This window comes from Emiliania huxleyi (assembly GCF_000372725.1).
Source record: "Emiliania huxleyi CCMP1516 unplaced genomic scaffold EMIHUscaffold_9, whole genome shotgun sequence".
NCBI lineage: Eukaryota > Haptophyta > Isochrysidales > Noelaerhabdaceae > Emiliania > Emiliania huxleyi.
In genome coordinates this window covers 254,054-280,315 of record NW_005195301.1, presented here as the reverse complement: position 1 = coordinate 280,315, position 26,262 = coordinate 254,054, and the positions used below count along the sequence as shown (strand labels likewise).

The 26,262-nt window shown below is 64.4% G+C and overlaps 10 protein-coding genes across 10 annotated transcripts in view; 4 read left to right on the top strand and 6 right to left on the bottom strand.

Moving 5' to 3' along the window:
• Window positions 1-655: 655 nt before the first annotated feature.
• Window positions 656-2,717, top strand: EMIHUDRAFT_97201 (hypothetical protein; the record flags this gene model as incomplete). The annotated part of the gene is made up of 6 exons (XM_005757662.1): window positions 656-946; window positions 1,072-1,209; window positions 1,367-1,477; window positions 1,732-2,202; window positions 2,316-2,404; window positions 2,483-2,717. 6 exons carry the CDS (start codon window positions 656-658, stop codon window positions 2,715-2,717), a joined length of 1,335 nt encoding a protein of 444 aa, XP_005757719.1.
• A 2,597-nt stretch (window positions 2,718-5,314) lies between these two features.
• EMIHUDRAFT_433117 (hypothetical protein) lies at window positions 5,315-5,926 on the bottom strand (the record flags this gene model as incomplete). The annotated part of the gene is made up of 1 exon (XM_005757661.1): window positions 5,315-5,926. A coding segment is annotated over exon 1 (576 nt), but the record flags the coding sequence as incomplete, so codon positions are not given.
• A 2,406-nt stretch (window positions 5,927-8,332) lies between these two features.
• Window positions 8,333-9,058, top strand: EMIHUDRAFT_198917 (hypothetical protein; the record flags this gene model as incomplete). Its single annotated transcript, XM_005757660.1, has 3 exons — window positions 8,333-8,542; window positions 8,613-8,870; window positions 8,951-9,058. 3 exons carry the CDS (start codon window positions 8,333-8,335, stop codon window positions 9,056-9,058), a joined length of 576 nt encoding a protein of 191 aa, XP_005757717.1.
• Window positions 9,059-9,338: 280 nt separating this feature from the next.
• EMIHUDRAFT_62379 (hypothetical protein) lies at window positions 9,339-10,244 on the bottom strand (the record flags this gene model as incomplete). Its single annotated transcript, XM_005757659.1, has 1 exon — window positions 9,339-10,244. One exon carries the CDS (start codon window positions 10,242-10,244, stop codon window positions 9,339-9,341), a length of 906 nt encoding a protein of 301 aa, XP_005757716.1.
• Window positions 10,245-11,588: 1,344 nt separating this feature from the next.
• Window positions 11,589-13,251, top strand: EMIHUDRAFT_448601 (hypothetical protein; the record flags this gene model as incomplete). The annotated part of the gene is made up of 8 exons (XM_005757658.1): window positions 11,589-11,600; window positions 11,716-11,927; window positions 12,008-12,137; window positions 12,324-12,351; window positions 12,441-12,535; window positions 12,610-12,666; window positions 12,742-12,876; window positions 13,150-13,251. Exons 2-8 carry the CDS (start codon window positions 11,872-11,874, stop codon window positions 13,249-13,251), a joined length of 603 nt encoding a protein of 200 aa, XP_005757715.1. The 5' UTR covers window positions 11,589-11,600; window positions 11,716-11,871.
• An 832-nt stretch (window positions 13,252-14,083) lies between these two features.
• EMIHUDRAFT_97197 (hypothetical protein) lies at window positions 14,084-15,867 on the bottom strand (the record flags this gene model as incomplete). Its single annotated transcript, XM_005757657.1, has 3 exons — window positions 14,084-14,386; window positions 14,457-14,615; window positions 15,307-15,867. 3 exons carry the CDS (start codon window positions 15,865-15,867, stop codon window positions 14,084-14,086), a joined length of 1,023 nt encoding a protein of 340 aa, XP_005757714.1.
• Window positions 15,868-16,507: 640 nt separating this feature from the next.
• On the top strand, window positions 16,508-17,954 carry EMIHUDRAFT_198912 (hypothetical protein; the record flags this gene model as incomplete). The annotated part of the gene is made up of 5 exons (XM_005757656.1): window positions 16,508-16,520; window positions 17,203-17,453; window positions 17,524-17,721; window positions 17,762-17,864; window positions 17,938-17,954. The coding sequence occupies 5 exons, from the start codon at window positions 16,508-16,510 to the stop codon at window positions 17,952-17,954; spliced, it is 582 nt and encodes a 193-aa protein (XP_005757713.1).
• Window positions 17,955-18,123: 169 nt separating this feature from the next.
• Window positions 18,124-19,664, bottom strand: EMIHUDRAFT_198911 (hypothetical protein; the record flags this gene model as incomplete). The annotated part of the gene is made up of 3 exons (XM_005757655.1): window positions 18,124-18,306; window positions 18,381-19,253; window positions 19,335-19,664. 3 exons carry the CDS (start codon window positions 19,662-19,664, stop codon window positions 18,124-18,126), a joined length of 1,386 nt encoding a protein of 461 aa, XP_005757712.1.
• Window positions 19,665-20,328: 664 nt separating this feature from the next.
• On the bottom strand, window positions 20,329-23,674 carry EMIHUDRAFT_198910 (hypothetical protein; the record flags this gene model as incomplete). Its single annotated transcript, XM_005757654.1, has 6 exons — window positions 20,329-21,850; window positions 22,001-22,074; window positions 22,470-22,796; window positions 22,878-23,172; window positions 23,236-23,510; window positions 23,567-23,674. The coding sequence occupies 6 exons, from the start codon at window positions 23,672-23,674 to the stop codon at window positions 20,329-20,331; spliced, it is 2,601 nt and encodes an 866-aa protein (XP_005757711.1).
• A 1,493-nt stretch (window positions 23,675-25,167) lies between these two features.
• Window positions 25,168-26,262, bottom strand: part of EMIHUDRAFT_198909 (hypothetical protein) — a gene marked incomplete at both ends in the record, with an annotated part of 1,763 nt that continues 668 nt past the window's right edge. Inside the window, 4 exons of the mRNA XM_005757653.1 lie at window positions 25,168-25,183; window positions 25,461-25,513; window positions 25,721-25,756; window positions 25,833-25,874. Of these exons, the coding sequence (XP_005757710.1) occupies window positions 25,168-25,183; window positions 25,461-25,513; window positions 25,721-25,756; window positions 25,833-25,874 (147 nt within the window). The remainder of the gene's footprint in view (window positions 25,184-25,460; window positions 25,514-25,720; window positions 25,757-25,832; window positions 25,875-26,262) is intronic.

Genomic DNA, 26,262 nt, shown 5'->3' with positions numbered 1-26,262 from the left:
AGCAAAGTGCTCCAAGATATGCGCGAAGTGCAACAACCTACCTGAGTACACACACACACACACAACCCCGGACCCAAGACCACACACACGAGAAGTCGAGAACGGACAGCTGAGATAAAGAGAGACTTTTCGATCGAGGGGTCCCGTACCATGCCGCATGCGGATGAATCGACCCTCTCCAGTGCTCAAGTGCTCAAGAGACTTTTTGCGTAGCTGTTGAGTGAGCGCTGGCCGCTGCTTCAGCAGCGTGCACCTCGATCCTGTACCGTGTGTGTTATGACCCCTCCCAATGACCACCCCAGACCCAGAGCCCAGTGAGGGAGGGCGAGACGATCGAGGGGTCCCGTACCATGCGGAATCCGACCCTATCCCTAATCCCTATCCAGTGGCAGTTGCTCAAGTGCTCAAGTGAGCGCTATTCTCAGAGCGGTAAACACCGATATCGTTCAAAGGAACCCTGTTCAAATCGTGACGCTGTTCGCGCTTCATTCACAGGTAAGTATAAGCGGAGCAGCTGAGTAGATACACAACAGCAAAACCAGTGTATGTGTTCACACCTGCAAGAGGTATGAACAATAACGATTTCGGCCTTAGCCGTCGGCATGCCAATAGCGTGCTAGCCAAGCACCTCCCTTTTCTTTTGTCAAGAATGTATATGGCGGCCGATCTGGCTGCCGATCTGGACAAGCTCCTCGCCGCGCTCGGCGGCGCGTGGCTCGTGCTCACACTCCTACGCCGCGCCACCGCGTCGCGTGAGGCCGCCGCTGTGGCCGACGGCTCGGCTGCCCCCTCCGACACGGCTGAAGCTCTCCGCCGGCTGCAGTGGCAGTACCTGCCGGCTTGGCTCCTCTTCAAGGCGGCCGACTGGATGCAGGGCCCGTACTTCCACGAGGTGTACGCCTCGAAGCGGCACGTGGCGACCGGCGAGCCCTTCTCCGATACCGACGTCCGTCTCTGCCCGTCCTGACGCCTCCTTCCCACCGCCGCCCACCGCCAGACCGCAACTCCTGCTACTCTCTGCCGCCCCCTCTCGACCGCATCGCCAACTGCGTGCGAACCTCGCACCCGCAGGTGTCGCGCCTATTTCTCGCCGGGTTCGTCGCCGCCACCCTTGTCGGCACCGCCGCGGGCTCCCTCGTCGACTCTCGCGGCCGCAGGGCGGGGTGTGTGCTGTACGCGGCCGCCGCAGGCGCCGCCGCGGCGTCGGTGGTGTGTGAGCGGCCGGAGCTGCTGCTGGCGGGCCGGGTTGTGGGCGGGATCGGCACGTCGCTGCTCGCGGCGGCGCCCGAGGCGTCCTCCTCGGCTCACTGCCTCCTGGGGTCCGCACCAGCCAGGGGAGATTTGCTTTGCGTCGGGGCGAGAGTAGGCCTGGCTGTGCGCCGAGCACGCGAGGCTGTCGCTCCCCGCCGCCTCCCTCGGCGGCATCTTTGGCTGGGCCTACTTCGGCGACTCGCTCGTCGCCATCGCCTCTGGACAAGTGGCATCTCGCGCCGCCTCTGCGGGCGGGCCTCAGGCAACTCGCCGCCCCTGCGCCGCCCCTGCGCCGCCCCTGCGCCGCCCCTGCGCCGCCCGCCCCTGCGCCGCCCCTGCGCCGCCCGCCCCTGCGCCGCCCCTGCGCCGCCCCTGCGCCGCCCCTGCGCCGCCCCTGCGCCGCCCCTGCAGCGCCACGCCTCGAGACCCTTGGACCCACGCCCACCCGCCGGACCGGGTGACGCGCGTGGCCCCGCGCAGGCGCCCTTCCTCGCCTCGCTCCCCCTCCTCGCCGCCGGCGCCGCCATCGCGTCCGCCACGTGGCGCGAGAACCGCGGCGGCAAGGGCGGCGGCGGCGGCGGCGGCGGCCTGCGCGAGGGCGCTTCCATCCTGTTGCGGCGGCCGGACCTGCTCTCGCTGATGGCGGTGCAGGCGCTGTTCGAGGCGTCCATGTACATCTTCGTCCTCGTCTTTGCCCCCGCCATCGTCGCCGCCGCCCCCGCCGCTGCGCGGGAAGGACTCCCCTTTGGAAAGGTCTTCTCTTGCTTCATGGCCGCGTGCGCCGTCGGCTCGGCGACCTTCTCGCTCTGCTCCGCAAAGGGGCTGCGGGCTGAGGCCTTCCTGCTGCCCGTGCTTCTCGGAGCGGCGGGAGCCCTCTACCTCGCCTCCTCCCCCCCCGCGGCGACCATGCTGCAGCGCGCGCTCAGCATGTCGCACAAGCCGCTCTACCTGGTCTTCTGCTTCGCCGCCTTCGAGGCCCGCACCTGATGCCAACCCGACCCGACCCGACCCACGCGCCGCGCCTCGTCCCCGCCCAGGCCGCCCACCCCTCTCGCCCTCCGCAGGCGGCGGTGGGCGTCTACTTCCCTGCCGTCGGCGGACTGCGCGCCGCGTACTTGCCCGGGGCGCAGCGCGGAGCCATCATGGCATTGACGTGCCCACTCCCTCCCTCCCTCCCTCACCCCCTCCCTCTGCGGCGCACCTCAAGCCCCGCCCGCCCCCTCGTCCGCAGCCGCGTCCCGCTCAACCTGCTCGTCATCGCGGTCGCCCTCGCACGCGACCGGCTCGGCGACACGGGCGCGCTCCGTTGCGCGGCGGCGGCGCAGCTGCTCGCCGCCGCCGCCCTCGCATCTCTCTGGGCGCGGGGCGGCGCGGCGGGCAAGGGCGAGGCCCCGGCGGCCAAGGACAAGGGGCTGGCGGCCAGCCCCGCGATGTCGACGCTATCGAGGGCCAAGAAGGCGGACTGAGCACTGTGACCACTTGAGCCGAGGAGAGCCCAGAGGGCGGCCCGCCGGGGGGCCAGAAGTCGCGACGCGCGAGGACGTTGACGCTAAAAGGAAATAGAAAACGGGCGGTAACGGGTTGTCGCCATACACCATGGTCCATGTGTGCGTAATTGATATTTTCTGATTTCTCCGCTGCACCGTCGTCTCGCGCGTGTTCGGCCCGGAGGGGGGAGGGGGCCGGGTAGGAGGGGTCTAAAGGGAGAGGACCGTGAGTTGAGGAAATCGGAGGACGCGACCCACTTCGCCACAGACGGTCCCGCGCCTCGCCGCTATGACGGCTACACGACCGCGGCTCGTGTGCGTGTAGCCGTCTTTGTCCGGAGTGAAAAGTCCAACGCGCTCGTCGGTGACGGTGTCCTCCAACCTGCGCCGCGCTCGGCGAACCTCGACAGCGCTTTCGGTGGCATGCAGCTCTTTGCGCCTGAAGCTTGGAGAGCAGCTCCTCTGCTGCTCACACGTTCTGCACAGTTGGCACAGCCTACTGTGCGGCTGTCACAGCTGTCACAGCGATGGGCTCGCCCTCACTGGCCCTCAGTCACTTGTGCTGCGGCTTGTGTGAGCGACACTGCTCGGCGACTGCCGGCACACTGTGAGACCATGGGTGTGAGGTTAAACCACGCTACCAGCGCTTGTTCACATCGGCCCCGAGGCCAGATCCTTCTACTCTGTTGATGACAAGACTTGTCTACTGGCTGGAGCCGAGCAGGAGGGCCCAGCGCACAACCCCAGGTCAACTCAGGGTCCACACCCCGTAGGTTACCTCTAGCTCTACCTCTGAGCACTGAGGGGCCTGCGGCCCTCTTACCTTTAGAGCCGTACGCTTTAGCTTTACTTCTGGGCAGCCGTGGGCCCGGTTACCTCTACCTCTGAGCGACGTAGCCGTGATTTACCTGTGCGTGATCTCGCCTCGAGAGGATCTCTCTCGCGCGCGAGAGAGGCGAGTGAGCAGTGATCTCGAGATATTGCAATCTCGATATACAACATAATCTGCGATTCACTCTCCGAGAAAATAAAATGCCCAGCCGCACGAGTGTTTCTGAGAGCCGCTTAGGTGAGTGGCAGACATTTCAAAATAAAATGGGCGCCGCAGGCGCCCCGCGCTGCGTGCCCACCATGATTGGGCGCGCAGCGAGGAAAATTTTGGATGTCGACAGCCTTTTCTAATAGGAAAATGGCCTCCTCGGCGCCATACCGCTTTTCGGCGCACAGCAGAGTTCGCAGCCTGACATGCTGCCTTCCCTTCTACACTTTCAGAATGGAGGCAGCGCCGGGCTCAGCTGTGCCCAGACCGCAAGTCGATTTGTACCAAAGTTGGTAGACAGTGCCAAAACCACGGAATCGAAAATTGCTCTTAAATTCGCGCACCTGGTTTCGCACTGCCGCATGGTGCGAGCCGCCACTCATGAGAAGGTCTCCGCTGCGATGCTTTTGCTGTCTGCATCAATGCAGCATCCCATCGAGCGCGTCACTATGACCTGACCCCTCTGATAACCGACGTCGCCAACGGCAAGCCTGCGTCCGTGTTGCATATGCTCTCCATTCATGTTCGCATTGCGGTGGATTGCCAATTCGAGCCACTTGAGCAATCATGCACAATCAATGCGCCGAAGAGCTGAGACGCAGATGCTTTGCACCGGGTCAGCAGGCAGACAGTGCAAGGTCCAAGAGGTCGCGGCACTGGTCATTCGCGATGCGGTAGGCGATGCGATCAGCCGTCAGCAAGCGGCGGTGAAGCCTGGTCCATGGCCGGGCAGGCGCGCCGCAGGCGAAGCGCTCTCGCGGGGCCTTGCGTCGTCCCACCTCGCGAGCCCTCGCGGGGCCACGGTCGTACGTTTACCTCCCCTCACGTGGGCTCCGTTTACCTCCGGCGGTCTGAGACAGGTTTACCTTTACCTGAGGCCCCACACGCCAGCCCTACCTCTCTACCTGGAACCTGCGCACCCGGCCCTCCGGGCCGATCGCGTCGCTCCCTGACTAGTCAGTGTCTCGACCCCCCCCCACCCCCCACCCGCCACAGCGCCACAGGCCGCCGCGCCGCGCGCCAGCGCCAGCGGCGCTGCGGCAGCGGCCGCCAGCGCCACCCGCCACGCCACCCCGCACCCGGACCCGACCCCCCGAGAACCCCCGAGCCCGACGAGGCGCCCCCAATCTCGCCGGCACTCTGTTGACTTTGTGAGGGCGGCCGACACGACCGCACCACCCCTCTCATTATACAAGGTTGAGCGCCACGCACAGAGAGAGGGTACTCGGGGTCCGCGCCGGCCGCCGGGGGAGCGGCGGGTGGTCCGAGCGCGGGGAGAGGCGATCACGCGCCATGTCGCGCGCTCGCGTGTTCTCTGTTCTGTCTGGCTATGCTGCCGGAGCGCAAGTGGCCCTGGTTCTTAGGCGGCCGAAGGCGGAGGGTACTCCTTGATGCGGCGATCGAGGCGCGCTCGGTTCTCGGTGATCTGCTTCACCATGTGCTCGGTGTAGCCAGGGTCTCCCGGACCAGGCTCCGCCGACGCCGGTTCCACCCACTTCTTCGGGTGCGAGCGCTCGGCGGCGGTGAGCTCCTTCGCCAGGCTGAGGTGCCCAGAGCGGTGCGCTGCCGCTGCGGCGGTGCCAGTCGTGTCGTAGATGGTCGGGTCAGCGCCGGCCGCGAGCAGCATGCGCACAACTTTCGTGTCGCCTCGGGCCGCAGCCGTCATCAAGGTGCTGTCGCCGCTCGCGCCGAGAGCGTTGACGACTGCGCCAGCGTCAAGCAGGAGCTTGCAGATCGCCTCGTTCTGCACGTCGTGGAGCGGTGTCTGATCGTAGTCGCCGAACGAGCTGCTCAGGTTGACGTCAGCGCCATGGGCGAGAAGGATCTCGCACATGGACTGGTGGTTGCAAACGACGGCGTGGTGGAGTGGCGAAAACTTGTCCGACTGGAATTCGACGAGCCCGTTGGGGTAGTAGCCTTGCTCGAGCATCCGCACGACCTCGGCCTCCCAGCCTCCGTCCGGAGCCGGCCAGTCGGGCATGGGCATGTCGCCGTTGGTCTCGCCGACCGCTGCGGCAGCGACCTGGACGAACTTAAAATTGCGCTTCTGGAAGTCCGTGACGCGGTCGAAGAACGCCTGCTCCTCTGCGTCCTCGCGCTCGCGCTTGGACATGCTCGAAGCTCGTCCAGCTTAGCGGGAAGGCCTCTGCTCTCAACACTGATTGAGTTGCAAAGGATTTCAATTTACAGACCTTGTTATTGAGAAGAAAATACTTCACCTGGCGCTTTGCGCTGGATTTCAATTTACAGACCTTGTTATTGAGAAGAAAATACTTCACCTGGCGCTTTGCGCTGGTCTGTGAGAGGTTGAGGTGCGAGCCCTGGAGGCCCTGGGAATGGGGTGAGACTACCCGCGGGCCTAGAAGGCCCGCGCGCAGTTCACAGCCTTGTTATTGAGAAGAAAATACCTACCTCCGCTGGCGCTGTGCGCTGGTCTGTGAGAGGTTGAGGTGCGAGCCCTGGAGGCCCTGGGGATGGGGTGAGACTACCCGCGGGCCTAGAAGGCCCGCGCGCAGGGGGGTGGGACATTGAGACCGGTCATGAATGAGTGCGCGACACGTGCATGTTGCGAGCGGCGTTGTTGATGTTCTGCGCGTCGCCACAGACGGCGGCGCGCGAGAGCTGTTGCGAGTGGTGCTGGGCGAAGCCCCGGGCGCTGCCGGAGGCTGTGCCGTAGTCGGTGCGGTCGACAGCGCTCGGGCTGCCGACCTCTTTGGCGAAGTTGAAGATGATTCTCTTGGTCGGCGGCGCAATGCCGCCCTGGCTTTCGACGAGACAAATTTTGACGATTCCGTTCTTGACATGGAGCGCGTCGTAGTACTGTCCCTTGTGCTCTTTGACCCAGCCTTTGCCGGTCGCATGGACGAGCGGGCCCTGTGACTTGTGGCCGCGCTCTTTGCACCCAAGAACCTTGAGCAAGGTTTGGTCGAGGGTGCCGCCGAAACCAAACTTGTGGCCCAGTGACGCACAGCATCCGCCGTGTGCCGCCGAGCCCTGCCCAGCCTGCCTCGTCTTTGTGAGGGCGCTGGCACCTTGACTTCGTAGCGGACATCACGCTGGGACTGCAGGTCCCCGCCGATCTCACACATGTCGGTGACGTGCCCCTCATTGAGATGAAAAGTCGTCTGAGGGTTCGCCTTGTCACCGAGCACGAGCTTGCCGCAGGCTCGTGCACGGACCATGTTGGCCGCCGCATACATGGTGCCGTTGTGACGAATGTTGTGCTCGCACGGAATGTCCTTCGATCCGTTTGCAAGCTGGTCGCCCTTCCGCATACCGATGGTGACTGTCTCACCAGCCGCCTCCTTGGCGTCGTACACGTACTTGGCGCTGGAAATGTAGTAGCCGTGGCGGCGCTGTCGCCGTGGCAAAAACCTCCGAGGTGATTTTGGAGGAGTGCCGGCCGTCGGGGCAGAGGTCGAGCCACGCTCCCGAGGCGAACTGAGAGACGGCGATGAAGCGTGTCGCCTCCCGATGTTTGACGCCGTTCGGGTCGTCCATCTCAGCATCCAGCCGCTCGCAGGCGGCGAGGCAGCGAAGCCACCGCTCGTGCGACGCAATCTGAGCGAGCGTGCCCTGTTTAGGGACTGGAGAAGTGCTCTGCTCAGAGTAGAGGTCGGAGACGGGCGGCATCTTGCTAACGAGCGGGAGGCCGGAGGGACGGACGTAGTACCCAAGGTTGTAGTTGTTGACCATCCCAAAGTCGACATGCTTGGCCCGGGCGCGGTAGACGCCCCAGAGCTTGATGCAGCGGTCGCGGATGGAATTGTAGTATTTGTTGAAGTAGACGAGCAGAGGTGGTTGCACGAGGGGCGGTGCGCCGCCGCCAGCGAGGGCGTGGCCCTGGTAGGCCGGCCTGTCACGTAGCGATGGCCAGACGGCGAGGAAGGCGGCGACGAAGTTCACACTTGCACGACAACGCGTGGACTGGCGCGGACTGGACACACCGGCACACTCGCAAAAGAAAAGAGCTGAGTTTTGAATCAAAATCACCCGAATGCCACGTTCGGATCGCTCCTCATCGCAAACCCTGTCAGCAGTTCACCCTCGGGTATGTTCGTAAGAGCTACATACACTGAAAATAACAATGAGCGCGCGCGAGTCGTAAATGATCGCTGTCGGGTAGTAATAAAGCACCCGGAGATACGAAACGAAAATTGATGGGCTTGCCCATCCCGGAGTGGTTCGACCCCACATAAATCCGAGACGGTGACGGGATGCTGTCGTACGGTGATCTCAGGCCCAGTGGGGTAGTGCATCTGACTATCCCGGATCCTGCTGAACAAGTTTTGTAGCTCGATCGGTCACACCGCCATCGCCGTCGGGGAGAGGGGGGACGATACTGCTCTGGCAGCGTGCACCTCGATCCTGTACCGTGTTTGTTATGACCCCCCCCGATGAACACACCAGTGAGGGAGGGCGAGACGATCGAGGGGTCCCGTACCATGCGGAATCGACCCTATCCAGTGCTCAAGTGCTCAAGGCAGACCGTCGGCGGGGGACGCACGACTGGCAACTCTCGGGCGTCCGATCAGCGATGCTGACTCCTCGCGCAATGCTGCGGACCTCTTGCTTCGTCGGCGTCGAGATGACCCTCGGTGACCTGATCTGCCAATCACTTGAGGGTGCAACCTCATTCGACGCCGGCCGCTCCGCCGCTGTCGGCGCCGCTGGCTTCACCGCAACCGCTCCGGTCGTGCATATGTGCCTCGTCGGGCTCGAGCGGACCTTGCCCGGGAATTCAGTTAGCGCCGTGCTGGGAAAGGTGCTGGCACAGCTCCGTGGCTGACGACCGACGCCCGCGCTCCTGTCAGCGACGCGAACGGCCACCGCAGGTAGCTCTCGACTGCGCCATCATGCCGCTCCCCATTGGCGCCACGCTCTTCGGGATCGGTGTCTACCGCGGCTCGAGCGTCGAGGACGCGGCGAGGAGCACCCGGGAAGAGGTAGGCCAGTCGTGGTCGTCGGGGATGCTATTTTGGGGGCCTGTCAATTTACTTCGCTTCCGTTTTGTGCCGCTTGAGTGGCGAGCTCCTATCGGGAGCCTCGCTGCCGCTGTGTGGGGGGTCTACCTCTCGGCCGTAGCCAACAAGGTGGCGGCGCGCCCAGCCCATCCCCTCTTCTCTTCCGCTCGTAGTCCTCGCCCTAACCACTTCCTCACGCAACGACGCAGGCACACGCCGGCGGGTCTGTTCCTGCGGAGATAGACCAGCTGCACCAGCACGAGGTGCACAAGAAGCTCAGTCGCGTGGCGACGAGGATTGCCACGGCGGCCTTTTAAATGGCGCTGCAGCTCTTTGTTGCACGGACATCTCGTCTCTCATCATGAGCTGTGAGCTGTGAGCTGTGTGAGCTGAGGCCATTGTGTATGTGAGGGTCCGCCGAGCTTTTACGTAAAGGAGACCGCTTCGCGCGCTCACTTGAGACACACACACACCTCCACACCCCTGGCACACAGCGCGCTGGTCGGGTGTGTCTGGCGTCATTCTTCAACAAAAGGTCGGAAGGATCACACACGACGTTTCTCCGCACACGTTGAACATTGTATCACTCACATCAGTTCACGCCACCTTGGCATCCTTCCCACCGCCGCGCACAAACCACGGCGCCAGGAGCGGCGTGCGCCTCTGGTATGCACGGTAGAGAGTTGCGCGCTCGGGGCGGCGCAGCATGCGTGCCTCGATGAGCGGCAGCGTGGCCAGCGTGTCGATCGGGTGGTTGAAGCACACGCCAAAGGCCACAGCCCAGCAATGAGGGCCGCCGGCCACAAAACCTGACCACCCACCCGCTGCTGCGACGGCGGAGCTCAAGATACCGATCCACCAAAGCTGCTCTCCAAAGTGGTTTGGGTGTCGCGAGAACCGCCAGAGGCCGCTGTCGAGGAGGAGCGGCTTGTCGGGCGACTGCATGTAGGCGAAGAGCTGGTTGTCAGCGACGAGACCGACACAGATGCCCGTGAGGCAGAGGGACGCGGCCAGTGCGTCGAACCGGTTGAGGGAGGCGCCCGATGCCGCCATCGCTGGCTGCAGCGGCATCGTCAAGCCGACGAGCATGCAGTGCTGCGCGACGCAGACGGCGAAGAACTGGCTGATGACAAACCAGCGTCCGTGCTCGCGTCGCATGTCATTGTACCGCCAGTCCTCCCGATCCCCAAACTGGTAGCCCTCCCGGCGCAGGTAGTTGTGCATCAGCCGCGTCGCCCACACAAGCAGCAACCCAAGGACGAGGTATGCGCGCGGGTGTTGCGGCACGCCTTCGTCCCAGCCGGCGTCCGGGTGTGAGAAGAAGAAGAGCGAGATGCACACCGGGATGAGCTGCCAGTGCGGGTCAATGAGCCACGTTGAGCCCTGGAGGAGGTAGATGAGGTAGAAGCCGACGTCGACGACGACAAAGTAGATTAGGTTGACGCACAGGCGGGGATGGGACGCGTAGACATCGCACGCCACGCTGGAGGGTGGTGCAAACATAGACGAGGCATCGGCGGGCAGAGCAGCAAGCCACCGCCGAGCGAGTGCGAGCCCGGACTCACCGCTCGTCGGCGTCTCCGCCGGACAGCGGCGGTGGAGCACAGCCACGTAGAGGGCCGGCGGGACGCAGACGCCGACCATGAGCAGGAAGTTGGCAAGAGAGCGCATCCGATGATCGGTGGCCGAGATCAGAGGACGCTTCGCGGCGTGGCTGCTGCGGCGGCGACGGGGAGAGTGAGGGCGGTGCGGAGCCAAGGCCCCCGGGTTTTCTTTAAGGATCGAAGGGAGACGGAACAGTAGGGGGTTGTGCACTCTCTGAAGCCTCAGACCCCCCTCTGTGAGGACGGGTCGGACCCCAGGCTTGGCGGCACAGAGGGTTTGACTCTGACTCTGTGCCGCCTCTGTGGCCTCTCTTGGCTGATTTTGGCCTCAGAGGGTCCCCGGCCGAGGGTCTGTCTTGGCGCGGCACAGAGGGCTTTGACCTCAGAGGGTTGCCCCCTCACGGCAGAGGCGAGAGCCCCGGGCGGAGGCCGGAGCTGCCTAGCCCTCCACGAATGGCGCTGACCAGAGAGAGAGAGAGATTTTTATTAACCAACAAGAAATCACGACTGTCACAGTGATTTGGGCTCTGACCAGTGAGGGCGGGGAGGGGTGGTAGCATTATAACTTAAGCAAAAACTGTTAGAGTTGTTTGGTATTGCTAAAAATCTCTCTCTTTAAGCAGCGAGCATGACCAAGGCGCTACGCTATGCTCGAGCGCCCGGCACCACACACGCTTACTGTTGCTGCAGGCTCACAGCGCCCGCGCCGAGCCCTGCGCGACAGCTTCGCGCGGCCCGCGGCGCCGACCCGTCAACTTGAGAATGTGCTTGGAGCGGCCGCCCGAGCGCAACGCAGCCGAGAGTCGAGAGATAAAATCACCGCAAGAGACTAGAGAGAGTCAGGCCGCCCGCAAGAGAGTCAGTAAGCTGTCAGGCCGCGCACAGCGCGAACTCCTCGCCGTACTGAGCCTAGCGCAGCGCGAACTCGCCGTCTGAGCCTAGCGCAGCGCGAACTCGCTCCGGAAACTGTTTATTTTTCGGCACCAACCTTGGGATGCTTTGCGCCGGCTTCCTCGCCGTCGGGTGGCCAGACCTCGACTTTGGGAGCTTGATATCGGCGGCCGAGAACGCCACGCTCAATGGGCTCGATGAGGTAAATAAGGTCGCCGAGGAGTACCTGAAAAAGGCGCCGCCGCCACCGCCGCGCAAGATGTGGAATGACCCGACGGCGGGCTCGTCGGCTAGCGCGGAGGCTGAGGAGAGCGCGTGGCCGCGCACAAAGGCCACCGGAGAGCTGCTGGTCGATGTGTACGAGGCGAAGAGAGGATGAGAGGGACAGGGAGGGGGAGAGAGAGGGACTGAGCGAGCGGGAGAGGCGAGAGGACTCCTCGCAGCTCCGGCCGACCTGGTCCGGCCTGCCCTCACCCCAGGCGAACGAGCCTCCGGTAGCGAGGCTACCAACGAGCCAGCCGCCCGCGGAGTGGGAGCGCCTCTGGAAGGGCTCCGACTGGCTCTGCACCGAGGTGGGCGGCGACTGGAGCGCCTTCCTGTACGCGCAGGGCGTGAGCTGGTTGCTCGTTAATGCGATGGGTGCGACGAACTGGGGCGTGGGCTCGGAGATGAAGCTGCACATGCCCAGCTGGCGCGCGAGCGGGCCACACGCCGGCCCGCCGCCGCCGCGACTCGACGCCGCCGCTGAAGCCTCGCGCCTCCCTCTTGCAGGCGCGAGATGCATGGAGAAGCCTTCATGCGGGGGCTCCCGTCCGTACCCGGCGTCGACACGCACCAGTGGCAGCACTACTACTACGACTGGCAGCCGTACGTCGCCTCCATCCCGCTCGCCCCCGACCAGGCGAATGGCGTGATCATCCGCAGTGCCGCCACAAGCCGCCACCCAGAACGCCACACCGTTCGCACACGCGCGCACGCGCGCACGCCGCGCGTCTCTCGCGCAGCCGCACGGCCCGTCCGAGGCCCGTTGCAGGCGGCCCTGCCCCCCGCCGCCTTCCCACCCCCACCCCCTCCCGACCCCGGCCAGGCGTGGCGCGGCGCATGGCTCGAGGACGGTACGCCCGCGGGCCGTCTCGAGGTCTCTAGGGCCGCGACTCTCGACCCCTCGCCGAGAGGCGGCCTTCTGCCCCGCCCCCTCCCTTAGGCACGCAGTGGATCGTCATGTCGGGCGCGCACGGCGCGTGGCAGTACCGCACGCAGCAGGGCCTCTCCGAGGACGGCACCACCTTTTGGAGCAAGGCGCGGGGCCCCGGCGGGGCGAGGTGGCCTGGCCGCCCGGCCGTGTAGGAGGCCGCCGCGGCGCGCCGCCGTAGGCGACCATGCTGCCCGACGGCATCTCCGTCTCGCGAAACTTCAAGCGGCTGGGCAATGTGGCCGGCCGCCACCGTCGCAGCGCCGCCCGCCCGCACTCGCTTCGCTGAGAGAGGCCCTCGCTCTCCGCCCAGGTCACCGACGCCGAGCTGCAGTCCATCCGCAGCGCGCAAGCCTCCTCCGGCCTGATGGCGGCGGGCGCAGCCTCGGGCGTCGCCGCACTGCTGGGAGGCGCCTACTACGCCTACAAAAAGCTGCGCCCCCCAAAGGTGCCGCTCGCGCAGCAGCTGTGAGAGGGGAGTGGCGACCCAACGACCAACCACGCCCCGGACGCGCCCTCACCGCGAGCGCGACACCGCTGCCCGCTGTCAAGTCAGACATCCAATCATCAAAAGACAAAACGCGCGTTCATGAGTATACGATGATCATTCATCACGCGATCCACTGCGTGTGAGTACGAAGATATTTATCAAAACCCCGCGCGAAACCCGCGAAACGAGGGCGCGCACACCACACGCGGGTGTGCACTGGCCAGTGCGCAGGTGGCCACTGCTCTCTACTGCGACCGTGCCTCGGCGCTCGGGTACGGCTCTAAGTGTTCCAACTACGCTCTACGGCTCTACGGCCTCGAGAATTTCATCTAGAACATCAGCGTAGCGCGTTTCACAAAGCCGTTTCCCCGCCCCGCTCGCATATTTACGCGGCTACGCGGGGCATCGTGCGGGTGGATCAGCTAACGTCAGCTTGTCAGGTGAGGTCGTCCCTTTCAGTGTGCATCAAGTTTATGATCACGTATAATTATGTGTTCGAGGGGGCGGACGACGGGGATCGGCGCCTTACAACCGAAAAAAACAAAAAACTTCTTTCCGCGTGCACGCGCCAACGCCCGACAAGCATGTTGGAGGCATTCCCTCCCATACATTAATGCAGCGACTGGAGCGTTGGAGCGTTGTTTCTTCCGCCGCCACCGCCATGAAATGAGAGGAGCAGAGAGCGATCGCTCTTCTCCGGCGTAGATAGGAGGGGCTGGCGTCTGTCTGGGCGGGTCACGCCACCGTCACCGTACGAGGCTCTCAGCTATATGCCCTATGGCTAAAATAGCGCCGTGACAGAGCTCACGCAGGGGCCAGGGCTAAAGCCGTAGGCGTAGCCGAAGCCCAAGAGCCGCGAGAGATATCAGATATTTTCGGTTGGGGTTGAAGAGTACGGTATAGCGTATAGATAAAGCCGTCTGGGCAGGAACCGCCCCCCCCCCCCCCCCCGCACAGCGCACTCGCGCGCCGCGTAGTGTGTAGTGTCGAGGGTAGCGTTTCTTCTTTTATAAATATAATGCCGGAAATTGGGCAGACGCAGAGCTAGTGGTTCTGTGGTTGAAACTTATAAGTGTGTCTTGTGTCTACCTATCCGACTGCGGACGGTGTACTCTACATGGAAGGGGCACCCGAGTGTTGGCTAGCCGTGCTGTGTCAGTCAGTGTCAGAGCGCCGCCCTCGCTTGCCGCCCCTCCGCCACGGCGCCCTCCACCAGCTCCTCGAGCCGCGCGCCGAATGAGACTGAGTCGTCAAAGGTCTCGACCTGCTGCAGCGGCGTCTCGTCGACACAGGCGGCTTCGTCGGCCGCGCACCCCGTCGTGCAGCCCAGAGGGGCGGCCTGCTCGCGCCCCTGCCCAAACCCACCGGCCGAGCCCTCTCCCTCAAGCTCTCCCTCCGCCCCACGCTCCGCCGCCGCGCCGCGCCGCTGCGCCAGCAGGCGGCTGAGGCTGGTCGTGGCGGCGGACACCTGTTCACAAGCAGAGGTCTGAAGACGCGTCGCCGCAAGAGGCTGAGAGACGTCTTGAGGCGGCGGGCACGTCCGATCCGCCGCAATCCTCTCCGCCGCCCGGCCAAGACGCGTCGCACGCGTCGCCCGCCCGCGCGCACTCCACGTCGCCACCGGCGGGATCGCGAAAGGGCCGTCGCCCGCCGAGGCTGCCGCTGAGGCGGGAGAAGCCGGCGATGCGCGCGCTCGCCTTGGAGGAGCACCGCGCGTGGTTCCGCGGTGTGTGGCCGGTGTCTGCCCCGCGCTGAGTCAGAGTCGAGGGCGGTAGCTGAGCGGTTGGTCGCGCTACTGCCTACGCTCATCTCGTGCGCTGGCATGGTTTTTGGCGTGTGTGTGTGTGTGTGCTCTGTGTGTGTGCTCTGTGTGTGTGCGTGCGTGCGTGCGTGCGTGTGTGTGTGTGTGTGTGTGTGTGTGTGTGTGTGTGTGTGTGTGTGTGTGTGTGTGTGTGTGTGTGTGTGTGTGTGTGTGTGTGTGTGTGTGTGTGTGTGTGTGTGTGTGTGTGTGTGTGTGTGTGTGTGTAGGCTTGTGCGGTGATGACTGTGTCGCGAGCCTGGTAGAGGCTGCTGCGGGCCCACAACGCCGCCTGGTGGCCGCGCTCGCCGGGCGACCTGTCCCGGCGACCCAGGCCTCCGAGGGGGGCGAAGCCTGGAGGGTGCGGAGCCATGAAGTGAGTGAGTGAGTGAGTGAGTGAGTGAGTGAGTTTTGTGTGTGTGTGTGTGTGTGTGTGTGTGTGTGTGTGTGTGTGTGTGTGTGTGTGTGTGTGTGTGTGTGGTGTCACCTCTCTGCCACACGCCCCCCCGCCCAGCGTTTGCACGCCGGACGCCAGCGTATTGGGCAGCGGCGGCGCAGCAGCAGGAGAGGAGTGCGATGGCAAAGAGCACCGTGACCCCCACGTGGTGGCTGCGTGCTCTTGCTCCGGCTCCTCTGCAGCGTGCACTGCATTGACGGTCCACGCAGCTGTAGCTCAGCATACCTCCGACACCGATGCCGAGGGTGGTGGCTGAGCAGCCAATCCCCGACACCGAGGGAGTACCACTCTCTTTGCAGTCGCTGTCGGCTGCACATGCAGACAACGGTGGTGATTGCGGAGCCGGCGGCGGCGGCGAGGGCGAGGGCGGTGGAGGCTCCGCGGTCCACAGGCCAATATCGGGTGGCGAGGCGGGCGGAGGCGGCAGCCGCGGCGGTGGTGGCGATACCGGAGGCAGGCGGGGTGGTGACATCGGCGGAGGAAGGGACGGGCATGTTTCGTACAGGCCGAACCCGCAGAAACGGCAGCCCTGCTGGCCGCCAGCGGCGCAGCCGGCGGGCCTCTCCGCTGTGGTGCAACGAGCATCGTAGGCGCACGGCTCTCGCGGGTTTGCGCACATGCAGCGAGGAAGAAGCGCGCGGCTGTTCATGGCCCGCGCGAGGCCACTGAGCGTGAGCAGGAGCACGGCCGTCATCCCATCTGCGGCAGGTGATGGCGATCACACCGTGAGGAAAGGAGAAAAGCGTACGACAACTCCCCTGCCAATTGGGTCAGAACAAGGAAACGCAAACGGCTTCTTTATACGCTTGGCGGCCACAGTGTAGGGTGCCCGTGCTGCGTAGTTTTGCGGACGGGCCCCTCTATCGTATCCACCCTTCATGTCGGACGGATGGCGTCGAATGGCGTTAACAGAAAAACACAACCCCGGACCCAAGACGCACAAGCACAGACAGTCGAGAAGGAAGTGCCAGGGAGAGACAGCAACGACAGTCAGACAGAAGTCAGCGCTGGGTCCCAGGAAGGCGAACGAATGCGATGACGGCCTCTAGTGTGTGAGCTCTACCGTAGGGTACCGAACTTAAGGTAAGGTAGCTTGAGTTAGGTTAGGTGCTTTGCTGAGTTAGGTGCGGGTAGCAGCAGTTAGGTACCGGGATTTCTTTTTTGGTACCGGCGACGGGCCCCCTCGGCCCTCGCTGGTACGACGAGGGTGCGGCGAGTGAGGAGGAGGAGGAGGGGGAGGAGGAGGAGGAGGAGGAGGAGGAGTAGGGCATCTAGTAGCGTAGGCACTCGTAGTCGGGCGTAGGTGCTCGTAGGTCGTAGCGTAGGAGGGAGCGATGCCTCAGAGTGGTGTGCGGGCCGCGTGGCCCGTGTGCCGGTCCGGCTGGACCGAGAGGTGGGTAGCAGGAGTTAGGTACATTACAACAGGAGTTCGGTAAGAGGAAAAGGGCTCCCTAACTCAAGCTACCTTACCTTAAGTTCGGTACCCTAATCTAGTGAGCTCATGACGTTCACAACGAGAGTGCGCGAGACAGCAGGGTTCCGGCTCCTAGCCAGATAGGGGGTCTGTTCCAAGCGGCTTGATCGGGTTACGGGCTAGAGAGCCCTAGCCCTGGGGGGTGCGCGTTCGCAGGGAGAGGGCCGTAAAGTAAACACGGTTCCCCGAGGGTTGGCCCCGCATACCGGGTTTCCCCTTAACTGCGGCACGGCGAAAATTTTTTCTTTCTTTTTGGGTGAGCCGGTGTGTGTGCCAGTCCGCGCCAGTCCGCGCCCTTGTCGTGCCAGTGTGCTGTGAGAGAGGCTCCTATCTTTTGCAGGCGCGGATAACAGGGAACCCGCCTCCGACCTGCCGGCCTGCCGCGAGGACCCTGCTGGCTCCTCCGCTGTGGGCCTGCAACCCTCTGGGTCCTGTCTGTTCCATGGGCAAGCTGACGTGATCTCATGATCCTGTCGCTGAGACCTCTCTCCCTGCCGCCGCGCCATCCCGAGCGTCGCGCACTGCTGCGGCAAATCGACGCTGCGCTCCTCACAGATGGATGGTTTCGGGTTCCAATCGATGAGGAGACGGCCGCCGTCATTGACAATGCGTTTGCCGAAGCCAAGCAGTTTCTGTCGCGGCCTGAGGCCGAGAGACTGGCATACACGCGAGAGCGCGCTCTGGAGCAAGGCTGCGCCGGCTTCACATACCTCCCGGTTGGCGCCGAGCCGCTGTACGATGCGGACGCCGCGACGACCCAGCGCGTGCACTCGCTCAACCTTCATGATTCTCTCTCGGCCGACGAGGTGGAATTCTCTCTGACACAGCCCCGGGCACCAATCCACGTCTCGACATCACGCTCTGCTGGTGACCCAGGTCGACGCCCGGCTGCCCGATCAAACGCCGTCAGATCGGGCCCTCGCGCTTTCCTACCACGCCTGGCCGACCGAGCCGAGCCTCGCGCCGCTGCTGGCGGCGGCGGCCGAGCTTCGTTCGCGGCTGCGTGACTCGCTGTGTGAGCCGCTGCTGCACGCGTTTGCGGCGCGCGCGGCTGCCGAGGAGCAGGCGATGTGGGTGCGGAGTCTGCTCACATTTTGCGTCGGTGGTTCGACAGGCGTTGCTTGGTGGCGAGGAGGAGATGCTGGCGAGGCGGTGCCGCGGGGGGCGGTCGGACAACACCTCGCTGCTACGACTGCTCGAGTACCCGCCTTTGGAAGGTGCGTCGGAGGGCACTTGGGGCGTCTCTGCGCACACCGACTACGAGGTCTTCTCCTTGCTGCACCAAGACAGGCCAGGGCTGCAGCTGAGAGGGCGTGGCGGAGGCTGGCTCTCCGCGCCGCACTCAGCGGAGCGCTGCTGCTTCGTCCTCGTGGGCGACATGCTCGAGCGACTCTCGGCGGGGTACTTCGCTGCCACGCCGCACCGCGTGTTGCCGACTCCGGCCGGGCAGCGAGCGCGCCGCTCGTTCGTTTATTTTCAAGCCTTCGACGAGGAGGAGCCGGTGAGCGCAACCACGCTTGCCGGCGCGCGGCGCACGCCGGTGTCTGCGCCCTTCCTTGCCTGGCTCGAGGCGTTGCCAGAGCAGGCGCGCAGGCGCTTCGCCCACCCAGTCACCCAGCGCGAGTGGACCGAGGCTAAGGACAGCGCCGCGAGCGCGGCCTTGGCCGAGTGCGGGGTAGGGTGAACAAAGAACACATTTAATTGGGGTTGGCCCCGTCCAGGTGCTGGGGCACGCTCTGGTGCTGCGCGGTGTGTCTCACACGGCGATACGAAAGTCCCAGCTCCCACTTTGGCGAGAGGCTGCCGTCCAACTGGCCCCAAAAGCGCTCGTCCGCCGGGCCTGGCTTCAGCGCCTCGTCCATGAGCTCGAACAGCACCACTGCCACGTCGTCGTGGCATCGCGATAGCATCCGGCCAGAGAGCAGATTCTCGTAGTACGTCCTCGAGTTGTTGGTTGTCGCGAGCCTGTCCCAACCGCTCGTGGGCCACCCCGTCTCGCCTACCACGACCCGACCCGCACCCGGCTCGATGCCTGCCTTTGCGAGCGCGAACTTGGTCGCATGTAGCATCATGTCAAGCATCGACGCAGCCTGCTGCACACCGAAGGACGCGTTGGCGTGCGCCGCGTTCCATACCGCCCTGCGGTCCACGTCCGGCGGGTAACGCCACGGCAGGGAAGGGTCCTCGCCCAGCGCAGCAGGCAGGAGCGCGAGGTTTCCTCTCGCAGCGAAGTATGGGAACCAGTTGACCATCACAAAGTCAACGGCGCGGAGCACCTCGACCCACGGCGCGTCGAGTCGCGCCGCCTCGGGCGGGTACGAGTCCTGGACGACGCCGCCAGTGAGGGGAGTCGTGACCATTACGTGCGCAGCGACCTGCGAGTTCCGTATCGCGACCTGCAAGTTCCGTATCGCGCGCAGCATGGTGGGGGGTGACACGGCGGAGGCGGCCTCGTTCGGCTCGTTACCGACGGCGATCGCTATAACACGGCTCACGTTGTTCCCAACTTGGCGCAGTATGTCGACAAGCAGCCGGTCCGCGTGCGCCTGGCTTGAGCTCATGAGCCGCGCCTGGTCGGTGCTCGTCCCTACAATCAACTGCTCCACCTGCCGGTGGGAATCATATTGTCACCACCTGTCGCCTCTCTGGGTGTGGTGCGGAGTGGGGTGGACCCCATTGCCTCGTACCTGCTCGCTCGCGAGGATCTGCTCCACCCACGACGAGGCGGCGCCAGAGTAGGTGCGCACCAGACGGAAAGGAAGCCGCTCGATGAGCGAGGCGGCATTGTCAACCTCAAGGGTGGCGCTCGCGCTGAAGAGGGTGCTCACAGCGACGCCCCAGCGGAGGATCCGGAGCGCGCGAGGATGCTCCGATGCTGTTGGCTCGGACGGACTAGCTGTGTCATGCAGGCAGCAGCCAAGAAGGATGCCGTCGGGGGTCGGGCAGCAGTCGCCATCGATGCCGCTGCAGCCAGAAAAATCAGCGCACCGCGCGGAGCCGGAAGCAAGTGGCGGCATGTCGCAGCACGGTAGGAATGATCCCTCGACTGTCGGGCAGCAGTTGCCGTGCACCTCTGCCGCGCCGCACTCTGGGTGGGCGGAGCAGGATGCGCTGCCCGACAAGGATGAGAGGGCGGGCAGAGGCGCTTCGCGAGACCGCATCGCCAGGATCGCGCCGAGCGCAAACGTCGCGAGGTGTGAGAGGCCAAGACAGATGCCGGAGGAGCGTCCTCGGCTGGCGGAATCGTGCACAGCCACGTAATCGTGAGCGGAGTTGCAACGGCACATGAAACTCGGTGTCGAACCACCAGCCCGACGCGCACTGCAGTTAGCGGGGGACGCGCGATTAGCGGGGATATACGGATCCGGCAATGAAACAAGAATCTTACAACAAAACTCCCTCGCAAACAAGAATTCAATCACGTTTCACAATCAAACCCGCCCCACCTTGTTGATTGAGAAGAAATACCTCGTATCGCGCTTTCACAGACCTTGTTATGAAGAAGAAAATCCCCACGTGTTCGTAGGGGCGATGCTGGCAAGTGCATGCCGCACATGCACATGCACAATCATATGCATCTGCATGCGCATGCACATGACATGTTCGCTTTGCCGCTCTCCCCTATCTTCCCACGTACTCCCTCGCACACAAGCACGGGGTTGCTACCAGACAGAAAGAGGTCTAATCGAAAAAACGCGACAGGGGATCGACACGCCGGTCGAGTCCGCGCCGGTCGGCGACACCGCCTCCAGTGGGTGCGGGCCGCCGGTGAGGGGGTCGCCGGTCCCGTTCTGCGCGATGCATTTGGAGCTCGGTCGTGCTGCCCTCGGGGGTGCTGTTGTACGCTGGTTTCGCGTACAACGTCACGCGTTGCTGCGCGGTCGGCCCGCGGTGGGCGCCAAGGCAAGGTAGGGACGGCTTGCTGCTGCCCATTACAACGGCCTGGAGACTGGCGTCTTTCCGCAGGTCCTGCAACCGTGCCCGCAGCTCCTCGACTGGCACGGCGCCAACACGGCCGCCACCAAGGCCTTCGAACACGCCGTCGATCACCTCGCCCATCGCGGCGAGGCGCGGCAATCCCCACTGGGCGAGGAGCGGCGGGAGGGAGCGGTGGAAGTCGGCGCACGAGACAGATCCGTCGCCGTCCTCGTCCCACGAAGCAAGGAGATCGCCGTCAATGGCCACCTGCTCCGCTAGCGCCAGCCGCAGCAAGCCATCGGGCTGGATCGGCGGCGGCACGGCAGGCCGAGGCGGCGGCACCGTGGGCAGCGACGGTTGTCTCGCCGCATTGGTTGCCCGCTTGGCCGCCGCCGCCGGCGGCCTCAACCGGCCGGACGAGAAGACGGGCTCGGAGCTAGAGCTCGTCAGTGCGACCGAAGGCAAAGTGGATCTCACGGCCCGCGTCGTCGAGCCATGCCCTCTCTCGCGCGCGACAGTGAGTCGACCTTCGTCCCCTCTTCTCTGTGGAAATTTCTCTTCCGCCTGCGTGCCGTCTTTGCTGCAAGCAACGCGACTCAGAGCCTGCCGCTCCTGCCTCTCGTGCGCGGCCGACGCCGCCGCTGCGGCCGCCGCATTCGAGCCCATGACATCGCCTCGCAACTGCCCGGGAGGCGGGCAGGTGGACCGATAGTGCCGCAAACGCCTCCGATCGCGTAGCCCTCGGGAGCCGGCGGCGATTCGAGCGGCAGCACGCCCATGCTCTAGTTCCTGCGGACTCAAGCTCGTGGCGTCCTCTCCCGTCGGACACAATGCAGCATGCTCCTCAGGCATGTTGGCAGCACCCTCGCAGAGCCGCGACTCTATCGTCGCCTGCCGCCCGCGGGTCCCCGTGACGCACTGCCGGACATGGCGACCGCGATGCGCAGCCTGAACCCGCATTGCCGCCTGCTCGTGGCTACGTGACTCCCTCTCGCGAGTCTCCGCCTCCACCCTGGCCAGATGGGCCCGAGCAAGTTGCCGCCCGTGGTGCCCACGGTAGTGCCGCTGCACAACAGAAGCCGACGTTTTGTGCCGCCGTTGCTGCAGCTGATCCCGACCTTGCAAACCTCTTGCATGTGCCTGAAGCATAATTGCCGCTTCCACCTCGGCCATTTGATTCTTGATTGCTGAGTCAAGGGCTAGCTCTGTCGGATCGTCGGGCGGCGATGCGGGCTCGTCCGAGGCGCCATCAGCGGCACCATGGTTGTCGCCGACCAAAAAGGCGCTGCCAGTCAAGATTCGTCGTGGCAGTCCAGGTGTAACTGGCAACGGGGTTGTCGCACGGGAAGCGGACAGTGAAATATTTGGCCTGCTGAAGGAGGTAGTTAGACCGGTGGCGGCGGTGGCGGCTGCGTTCGGCTTGACTTGTGCGGACCTCAGAGTGCGCTCGTGCGCCGCTTTTGCCTTTGCCGCAGCGGACTGTGCCGCGGCTGCTTCAGTCGCCCTTGCCTCCAAGCCAAGCTCGGCCCGCCGCGTTACGGCTTGCGTTCTCCTGGCTGCCGCCTCCCTAGCTGCCTCGACTTCCGCCTCCGCCTCCGCCTCCGCCTCCGCCGCCGCAAGAGCAGCGCGGTGTGCCGCCTCTGCCTCCGCCTTCGCCAGCAGCTCAGCAGCAGCCCTGGCAGCCTCGGTCTCTTGCTCCGCCCGTTTCGCCGCGGCCTCGGATGCCTCGGCTGCCAAAGCTGCCTCAGCTGCTATTTGCTCAGCAAAGCTCGCGTCCTGAATGGCTTGTTTTGCCAATTCAGCCGCCGCGGTTGCTTCGAGGAGAGCAGCCTAACCAGGGAGCGGCGGCGGTCAGCACGAGGAAGTCCAATCGTACTAGGATGTGGTGGCTGGCTGGGCGGCACCTGGTACTCCTCGGGAAGCATCTCGCGACAAGTGTTTGCCTCCTCCTCCGCCGCCTTGGCTGCTGCAGCTGTCGCCGCCTCGAGTGCAGCCCTGCGCATCGCCTCCTCCTGAGCCAGCGTGCGCATGGCCGACGCCTCGCGTGCTGCCTCGCGCGCTGCCACCTCAGCGGCCCTCCGCGCCTCTTCCTCCTCCTCTGCCGCCTTTCGTGCCTCCGTCTCCTCGGCCACCTCCCTCAGCAGTAGCCGTAGCCGCTTGTGCCGTGCATCTGCGGCCGCTGCCCCTGCCGCCCGGGCTGCTGACCAGCGGGCAGCCTCCTCCTTCGCTGCCTGGCGCCGCGCGGCCCGCTGCCGAGCAAGAGCGCCGCGAGTTCGGGCTTGTAGCCTGACTGCTGCACGGATGATGCGGACAGTTTCGAGAGCAACGGCTGCGGCGGTTGCCACCGTGCCGCTAGCCTCACCACCACACCTTCCGGCAGACGTGGCTACAAGTGCGAGCGCCTCGTGCACCGGCGCGTAGGGTGCGTCGAGTGAGCGCGGCGTTGCCTCACGTCGTTCGGCAGCCTCATCGACGAAGTGATCGATGTTCTCGAGCGTGCCACGGGCGAAGCGCTGCACATGCGCGTCCTCCGAATGGGCGAGCTCCTCGAGCCTCTTCGTCACTCGCAGCTGCCGCAAGAGAGTCCAGTAATCGGGATCCCGGCACCTGCACCAGCGCGAGGAGTGGGAGAGGGTAGGGCCGCCGTGGCTATGATATCTGGCTGCTCACGTGTTTTGCACTGCGCCAAGCGCGTAGATCACTGTGAGCCAGTCGGGTGAAAAGAGGAACTGAAGGAGGTACTCAAACCCGTGGGATAACTTGAAGATGGCCTTGGTGGCAGCCGCATGCCCGTCCACCTCCTCAGAGCACATGTTGCCCAGGATAAGCAGTGCCGCCTGCTGCAGCCCTAGCTGGCCGTCGAGGGAGAGGATGGGTACCAGCCTCTCAATGAGGCCAGCCTCGCGCAAGGCCTCGCACAACACCTCTGCGTCATCCCCGGCCGCCTAGGGAAGGAATCGGCAGCGGGCATATCACCAGCCCAGAGTGCAGGGCAAGAGACGGGTGGGGTGAGCGCCTCGTCGAGAAGCGACCCAATCTGGTGCATGGTTGCGAGCTGCATGGCTTCGTCCGCACCCTGAAGCATCTCGATTTGTTGCGCGAGCGGCATGTCGCCTGCAGCAGACATGTCTTGGCGCCCGTCGGTGTAACGATGCTCTGAAAGAGAATTTTACAACTCCACTCCCCACATATACACACGGAAAAGAGATACGAAGAGGCAGACTCCCCAGGGTGGGCGACGGCTAGCGCACCACACTCCTCTCCTTAACCCCTAAACGGCGTTCCTTTACATATGTAAAGGAACTCCTTGTTATTTTATTCCTTTGCAGGACGGCTGGTCGGAGCGACGGCCGATCCAGCAGTCGTCTGCGACATGGCAGTGGCCCCGGGTCATGTGCAGCTGGTCCCGAGCGGCTCAGGTCCCAGATCGAATCTCGGACCCACAGATTCTAGATTCCTTTAGATTCCCTGGATTCCCGCAACAACGATCTCTTAGCGGCGGCAAACAGAGGCGCAACTCTGCCAGCAGCGAGGAGGCTCCTGCTGCTCAGCTGCCGAGGCCTGGTGGCGTCGGCTGCTGCGTGGAGAAGACAGCAGCACTGTCCGACCTCAAAACATGCACAACAAGCGGGATTTGTGACTCTGTCCTCGATTCTTCAGTCGCTCTGCCGGACGCGCTCGCTTTGTCGCGAGGCTCACCGGTGTAAGCCGTGTGGACGCCCAGAATAGCCTCCTCTGGCTTAGCTAGAGTGAGAGATATTGTGAACGTTGTCAGCCTCTACAATATATACACTGACACTTTACCTCCCAGAGCTCGTCTAGGTCCGCCACGGCCATCCTCAGCCTCCAGAGGGCCCCCGGCTGCGGCGCGGTGCGGCGGCGTCACAAATCCGACGTCAGTTCACCGGGACGCGATCGGGCAATCTGAAGTCCAACTAGGCGTATGGATTGCCCGCCCAGGGCTATCACCTGGACCCCTCAATGGACGCATGCGGTGCCGCCCCCACGAGGTGTTGTTCACACCTGTCCAACCATTCGTGCAGCAGGAACGCGCTGTGTGGCTGGCAGCAAACTCAAATGACGACGGGTTGCAGCCTCGTAGCTCAACGGCAACATTGTGCATGAGGAAGGCTGATAGAAGTAGCACCAGCCACACAACCAACAGCTTCTGGAGAGTATGCGGAGCGCAAGCAGCCGGTGATCAAAGGCGTGTTGCTGTCGGTGGCAGATTGCCAGAGGGACGCCGGTGCTTCGGTGCGTGGCTTCGTCACAATTTTCCACCGCTCAACTTGGAGGCAGTGTGTCTAGTAGCGTGCTACACCTATGACGGACGGCGGACCTCACTGGGGCGTCGACGTGCGACGACCGTCTGGGATCGAAAGACGAAACCGCGTCCCAGGAGCTCGTGCAGTCTGCAGAGCGCGCTCCGGAGCTCTGTGGCGGGAAATTTGAAGGGAACGTGGTGGCTTCCCACCGCCTCTGTATGTGCCCAATAAAGTGCTAACACGACCCTCGGGCAGCAGGGGGTATGTGGCGAGCGCACGGAGGCACAGTTAGGCCGCCGTGATATCGCCCTTCCGGGCACCCCGTTTCGGTAGCCGTTTAGGGGTTAAAATCCCTGTGTGGTGGCGGCGTGCCGTTCTCCCATCCCTCCCTTGGGTTGTGTGTTTTCTTTCTTTCTTTACACACGGAATGGACTGGAAATATTTGCACGGCTGAGCCGCCTGGGCGATTATACGTAAACGCGCACGGTGGGGGGTCGGGGGGGGCGCCGCTCAGAGACGGGAGGAAAGAGAGCCAACGGGCCCACATTGGGCGCCGATGGCGCCGCGGGGCGTGGGAGGACGAGCGACGAGCAGACGGACGAGAGATGACCAGGCTCGCCCGGCCCTCACTTGATCTTCTTCTTCTTCCCCCCCGTCTCTTTCTCGTCCAGCTTGTCCTTGAGCTTGTCTGGATTGAAGAGGTCCTGCGGGCGGCGGGGCGGCGGGTGGGGGGTGAGGGGCGGCGGAGAGAGAGCAAGGCACGGCGGCTGTCTGGGAGGGTGCAGGAAGGGAGGGTGCAGGAAGGGAGGGCGCTGGGAGGGAGGGTGCGGGGAGGGAGGGTGCGGGCGGGGAGGGTGTGGGTAGGGAGGGTGCGGGGAGGGAGGGATCACCTGCCAGCCGAGCTGCGACTGCTGCGACTGCATCTCCTGTTCGCGGCAGCACACGGGGAGGTGAGAGCGGGCGCGCGGTCGGGTCCTCTCTCTCCCGCGGGCTCGGCTCCACCTGCATCTTTTTGAGCTCCTCCGGGTCCATGTTTGCCATCATCTGGGCCACAGCAAGGCAGAGGGGGGGGGGCGGGCGGTGTGCGAGGGGGGGGGGGGGGGGACTTGGATCTCCGGGTGGGCTGGGTGGATAAAATGGGTGGGCGGACCGGGGGGGGGGGGGGGGGGGCCCCCTCCGCATAAAAAAAAAAATTCCCCCCCGGAAAAAAATCATGAAGATTTTGGGGTTTTTTAGGGGCGCCAACCCCTTTAAGCCCTCCCCCTTTTCAAAAAAATGGCCCCCCCAAAAAGGAAAAAGGTTGGGCCCCCCCCCCCCGGGCGAAAGGGAAAAGGGGGGGGGCCCCCCCGGTTTTTAAAACCCCCGCCCCAATTTTTTAGGGGGGGGCTTTTTTTTTCGGGCGGGCCTTTGGGGGGAAAAACCCCCCCCCCCC